Source organism: Eucyclogobius newberryi, unplaced genomic scaffold (assembly GCF_026437365.1).
Source record: "Eucyclogobius newberryi isolate DKJ021-1_F unplaced genomic scaffold, fEucNew1.0.hap1 SCAF_5, whole genome shotgun sequence".
Taxonomy (NCBI): Eukaryota; Metazoa; Chordata; class Actinopteri; order Gobiiformes; family Gobiidae; genus Eucyclogobius; species Eucyclogobius newberryi.
Window position 1 is genome coordinate 5,475,717 of NW_027316167.1, and position 6,915 is coordinate 5,482,631.

At 43.6% G+C, this 6,915-nt stretch overlaps 1 protein-coding gene across 1 annotated transcript in view; it reads right to left on the reverse strand.

The window, feature by feature from the left end:
* Window positions 1–5,288, reverse strand: part of LOC140381403 (annexin A2-like) — a 9,655-nt gene extending 4,367 nt beyond the window's left edge. The window contains exons 1-4 of the mRNA XM_072465454.1: window positions 5,209–5,288; window positions 4,326–4,419; window positions 3,216–3,424; window positions 1–40 (exon numbers count right to left, since the gene is read on the reverse strand). The exon at window positions 1–40 is cut by the window's left edge and continues 51 nt beyond it. Of these exons, the coding sequence (XP_072321555.1) occupies window positions 1–40; window positions 3,216–3,424; window positions 4,326–4,419; window positions 5,209–5,259 (394 nt within the window). The 5' untranslated portion in view covers window positions 5,260–5,288. The remainder of the gene's footprint in view (window positions 41–3,215; window positions 3,425–4,325; window positions 4,420–5,208) is intronic.
* Between the last annotated feature and the right edge of the window lie 1,627 nt (window positions 5,289–6,915).

A 6,915-nucleotide genomic window follows, 5' to 3' on the forward strand; every position in this document is an offset into this window, starting at 1 on the left:
AGACGAGCTCGATGAGAGCCTCCTCGTCTGTGCCCAGCCCCTGTGCACATGATGGAAACACGCTCATTATCATCGTATCAGCTCCACCTTCATCTCAAAGCCACAGGTCACTCATGTGAGGAGCAAGAAAGTTCTACGCTCAGAGAAGAGACGAGTGAAGAGAGACATTCAAGCAGTTTTAGCCAGTTACAAAAGAGAATGGATAAAAGTATAATCTACCGTCTGTTCACAACGCTACACTGTGGCAGAATCAAGGCTAATCAGGCAGGAGGAGGAGGCTAGCACAGCACAATAGGATCTAATGACCGAAGACTTAGCAGGTCGTCAACGGCCGGAGAACGACAAGGACAGAACGACACGACGGACAAATGCAGAAATGTGGGTGTTGCTTTCAGTGGTTCTGAAGTTTATTAGATCTGCCGTTTATCAGCTGCGCTCGCTCTCCACCGCTCTGACCTGGAACGTTCTCCAGGTCTGACCAGAGCATACAATCACATGTCTCTTGTGCACCAGAACATACGATCACATGTCTCTTCTGCACCAGAACATACGATCACATGTCTCTTGTGCACCAGAACATACGATCACATGTCTCTTGTGCACCAGAACATACGATCACATGTCTCCTGTGCACCAGAACATACAATCACATGTCTCTTGTGCACCAGAACATACAATCACATGTCTCTTGTGCACCAGAACATACAATCACATGTCTCTTGTGCACCAGAACATACGATCACATGTCTCCTGTGCACCAGAACATACAATCACATGTCTCTTGTGCACCAGAACATACAATCACATGTCTCTTGTGCATCAGAACATACAATCACATGTCTCTTGTGCACCAGAACATACGATCACATGTCTCCTGTGCACCAGAACATACAATCACATGTCTCTTGTGCACCAGAACATACAATCACATGTCTCTTGTGCACCAGAACATACAATCACATGTCTCCTGTGCACCAGAACATACAATCAAATGTCTCCTGTGCACCAGAACATACGTTCACATGTCTCCTGTGCACCAGAACATACAATCACATGTCTCCTGTGCATCAGAACATACAATCACATGTCTCCTGTGCATCAGAACATACAATCACATGTCTCTTGTGCACCAGAACATACGATCACATGTCTCCTGTGCACCAGAACATACGATCACATGTCTCCTGTGCACCAGAACATACGATCACATGTCTCCTGTGCACCAGAACATACGATCACATGTCTCTTGTGCACCAGAACATACGATCACATGTCTCTTGTGCACCAGAACATACGATCACATGTCTCCTGTGCACCAGAACATACAATCACATGTCTCTTGTGCACCAGAACATACAATCACATGTCTCTTGTGCACCAGAACATACAATCACATGTCTCTTGTGCACCAGAACATACGATCACATGTCTCCTGTGCACCAGAACATACAATCACATGTCTCTTGTGCACCAGAACATACAATCACATGTCTCTTGTGCATCAGAACATACAATCACATGTCTCTTGTGCACCAGAACATACGATCACATGTCTCCTGTGCACCAGAACATACAATCACATGTCTCTTGTGCACCAGAACATACAATCACATGTCTCTTGTGCACCAGAACATACAATCACATGTCTCCTGTGCACCAGAACATACAATCAAATGTCTCCTGTGCACCAGAACATACGTTCACATGTCTCCTGTGCACCAGAACATACAATCACATGTCTCCTGTGCATCAGAACATACAATCACATGTCTCCTGTGCATCAGAACATACAATCACATGTCTCTTGTGCACCAGAAAATACGATCACATGTCTCCTGTGCACCAGAACATACGATCACATGTCTCCTGTGCACCAGAACATACGATCACATGTCTCCTGTGCACCAGAACATACAATCTCATGTCTCTTGTGCACCAGAACATACGATCACATGTCTCCTGTGCATCAGAACATACGATCACATGTCTCCTGTGCATCAGAACATACGATCACATGTCTCTTGTGCACCAGAACATACGATCACATGTCTCCTGTGCATCAGAACATACAATCACATGTCTCTTGTGCACCAGAACATACAATCACATGTCTCTTGTGCACCAGAACATACGATCACATGTCTCCTGTGCACCAGAACATACGATCACATGTCTCCTGTGCACCAGAACATACGATCACATGTCTCCTGTGCATCAGAACATACAATCACATGTCTCTTGTGCACCAGAACATAGATCACATGTCTCCTGTGCACCAGAACATACAATCACATGTCTCCTGTGCACCAGAACATACGATCACATGTCTCCTGTGCATCAGAACATACAATCACATGTCTCTTGTGCACCAGAACATACAATCACATGTCTCTTGTGCACCAGAACATACGATCACATGTCTCCTGTGCACCAGAACATACGATCACATGTCTCCTGTGCACCAGAACATACGATCACATGTCTCCTGTGCATCAGAACATACAATCACATGTCTCTTGTGCACCAGAACATACGATCACATGTCTCCTGTGCACCAGAACATACAATCACATGTCTCCTGTGCATCAGAACATACAATCACATGTCTCCTGTGCACCAGAACATACAATCACATGTCTCCTGTGCATCAGAACATACAATCACATGTCTCCTGTGCATCAGAACATACAATCACATGTCTCTTGTGCACCAGAACATACGATCACATGTCTCCTGTGCACCAGAACATACAATCACATGTCTCCTGTGCATCAGAACATACAATCACATGTCTCCTGTGCATCAGAACATACAATCACATGTCTCCTGTGCACCAGAACATACGATCACATGTCTCCTGTGCATCAGAACATACGATCACATGTCTCTTGTGCACCAGAACATACGATCACATGTCTCCTGTGCATCAGAACATACAATCACATGTCTCCTGTGCACCAGAACATACGATCACATGTCTCCTGTGCATCAGAACATACGATCACATGTCTCCTGTGCATCAGAACATACGATCACATGTCTCCTGTGCATCAGAACATACGATCACATGTCTCCTGTGCATCAGAACATACGATCACATGTCTCCTGTGCACCAGAACATACGATCACATGTCTCCTGTGCATCAGAACATACGATCACATGTCTCCTGTGCTCATCGTCGTCAGTTCCTTAAATCCCTGGAAAAGAGCCAAACCTTCATGGACGCCTTGAGCTCGGCAGCGTCGTACTCCGCGGGGCTCTTCAGCAGACCCAGCATCAGGGCCTCCAGGGACCCGGAGAGCGCCCCCTTCAGAGCGGCGGCCAGATCCTTCTTGGAAAAGCGTTCGTACTCGAAACAGATCTCTTTGCGTTGCTCCCAGCTGCGGCGGGTCAGGATGTCGATGAGGGTCTGCTCGTCCACACCTTCACAACACAGAGACACGTGAGGCGGTGGTCCGGCCTGCTGAGCCTGACACGCTGTGCATTATGGGTATTATGGCAAAGAAACCAAAACAAATACAGATGATTTCTTAATATTGCACAATCTCCATTTTTGATGCCATTAAAAGCAGAACTAAGTAACATTTTGACCTTATTAAACGTCTTTTTAAGTCCCTGCGAATGTTGAATATGTTTTCTCGGGTCGTTTGGAGAGGCCTTTGTCGCCCCCTGCTGTCGCTATCCTGTGAAACCCTGGCTCTTTTTTTATGTGTTGTTTGTGACTATTCTGTCGTATTTCAATTGAAAAGCTTTGGGGGTCTGTTCTCTGACAGTGTATTCTCACCAGGGAGCAGCAGGGGGAGCTCTGTCGCTAAAGCTAATGGGTTTCAGTGTTTCATGTATATAAACGGTACATTGAAGAGGATTAGAGCTCTGCAGCCAGAACCTCCAGCTCTTTGACAATTAGTGCCTTGCTCGAGGTGTAGGGCGGCAGATAATGATTATTTACAGGAAATATTTTTAGGTAATCGGCTTTTATAACAATAATTTGATTGTGCCTTCATGATTTGATTCATTTTTTTTATTTTTAAGAAGAAAAAAAACTGGAAAAAAAAGGAAGCTTCTTGATTTTTGTATTACATATTAATATTCCATTCATAAATAAATGTTCTTATCGTCTTGATTTGATCTCACTGGTGCTGTGATGCAAATGTTTTATGGTCTGTTTATATCTCAGAAGTCTTTTTATCACAGTTATTCCCTCTTGTCTTTGTTAATGACACAAATGTGATCAGTTAAGACATAATAATCATGTCATTGCAGACGTTTCTCAGACACATTATGAGTCATAATGTTATTATGTGTATAATGCCACTGAACTCACCTTTAGTCTTGATGGCAGCGTCGATCCTGGCAGCGTCCCGCCCCGGGTCAAAGTCTCGGGCTGGCACCACCGTGGGGAATTTGGGCTCCTTCTCCTATGAACAGGGGTCAAAGGTCACACCAGTATCTGAAGCCAGGGGGCGCTCTAGAGACAGAGTTTAGCCTCATTGTTCCTATATTCTCTTCAATTTTCCTCCTGACAGTTGAAACTTAAGCTTTTATTGCAATAATTGACATAATCAGGATAAAATGTTTGTATAATAACGTATATGAAATGGATTGTAGTCGAGAAATAGGCTGTTTTAACCTTATAGTATTTGATAATCTCATAATCTTTAATGATAATAATTCTATGTGAGATTTACTGAAATCCACAAATGTTGAATTATTATTTGCGATTGGCTCTACAAACCGGAATAATCTCATCTCTTAAAGTCCTTTCAAACGACAATAATCACGACTTTGGAGTTGAATTATGGCATCACATTCTGAGGTTATTGTGAAAAAATAATGTCGCTTTTGTTTAATTCTATGGACGAAGAAGACGTTGAACTTTGTGCCAGTTTATGTCAGTTGTGTCTCCGGCGATTACAGAGATATGAAGAGATATGAATTATGAATCGCAAAGACTGCAATTATTTAGCATAATAATATCGTTTAACACAATTTCTTTTACAGAATAATAATAGTTTCCTTTAGGTAGAAGAAACGGCTAATTCTATCGTTTTGACCGCTATAAACGTGTTGGATTAGCTTAGCATTTCAGATTTCAGTCTCCTCTCAAAGGCTAATGCTCCTCGAGGCGTTTAAAGTGTGCACCCTGAACAAAACCCGACGCGTAACCTGGGTGAGTGCAGAGGAAAGTGGGCGTGGTCTGGACGCACCCCTCCGTAGGCCAGAGTCAGCTGACCCAGGAACTCGGACACCAGCGCCATGTTTCACCTGGACACACACACAGAGGGGAAAGGCGTGTCAGACTCACTGCGGCGGGGCGTGTCGTGTCGGGGCGTGTCCGCTGATAAGGGCCACGGACGGTCCCGGGGAGTGAGGGTTGTCGTGGCAACGGCACAAACACCTCCACGCCTCGTTTCACCTGCGTCCGCTGCTGTACTTAACTAACCCGAGGCCTTTCCGCGCGGCTTTTGTTGATAAAGTTATTAATTCGCTACAAACTTTATCACATTATTATCATTAGAGCTGCAATGATTAACTATTAATCGACTAATTGTGACCAGACTTCACTGTAAAACATGAATTGTAAGTTATTTGGACCATAAAGACTCTGAAACACCTGCGAAAGGATCTTTTTAGAACAGACAGAAGCGTTATTGAATCATAATGGTCAAAATAGAATAAAGATTGTCATAAATAATACACTTTATCTGCAATTATTCTCTATCTAGAAGCTTTCAGTCATTATATTTCAGCCTTTATTTGGTTGAATTTACATTTTAAAAGAGAAATAACCGTTGCCACTGTAAACACAACATGCTAACATGGTTTAGCATCTGTACTCGGTCTACTCCATCCAAATGCTGTGATTGTGTGTAAATATATCCATATAAATACAGTACATATACATATACATATAATACATACACGTTCAGATGTAAACAGGGCAATTCCTGTATTTTATTCTGCAACAGATCTTTAATTATTGTAAACTAAAGCCAAAGTCATATTTTCTGTTCTGTGGCAGTGAGCTCATAGCAAAGCCACAGCTGCCCTGGGGCTGAATGGCAGAGACCTGGCAGAGCGGAGGCACAACTTAAAGGCACAGTATGTCACTTTCTGGAGGGGGGAAGTGACCTGCCTATTGCCATGGAAACAGGAAGTTAAACACAGACGGTGGAACATTCTCCACGGAGCCAGACACTGTGGAATATTACGAGCAGAGGAACAGCATCTCCATGGAAACAAGAAGGAGGAGGAGATGCTTCTTCTTCTTCTCTGGTGTTTTATGGCGCTTGGTATCAAAGTGTCACGCTACCGCCCCCTACTGTAGCATCTTCAAAGTATGTTTAACACTATGTAAAAAGAAAAAAAAAAGAGAGAGAGAAAAGGAGGAGTCAGGTTTGTGGAGATGTCAGCCACTCACGGTCGGACAAAGGTTTTTATACATGATTCTGCCTTAAAACCCTCGAAAAAACACTAATGAATAAAAATGTAATAACTGACACTCGCTTGTAATGTTTGAACGAACCTGACGAATCATTTATAACACACTTTTTTTTTAAACAAACAGACCGATCACATTCACACAGACACGGGGGGTGAAGTGTCCTGCCCAACGACACGACAGCAGCATCAACAAAATGACAAAAGAACAGTTTGAGCCTTTGCCGCTGTTCAAACATCGGATCCTGGACATTTTGGATGGATAAAAGACGATGTGGTTAATGTGTGACAGCGAGCGCCCGGAGTGAACACACCGGTCGTTACAGGGCCATAAATTCCTGGATTCTTTATCAGATCCGTGTCCTGAGAGCCACGGACTAAAGCTCACACCCAGATTATGAACGCCACACGCACAGAAAGAAAACACCATGAATAACCCAGATCTGCAGTGAGACGTTTAGACCGTAGTGAAC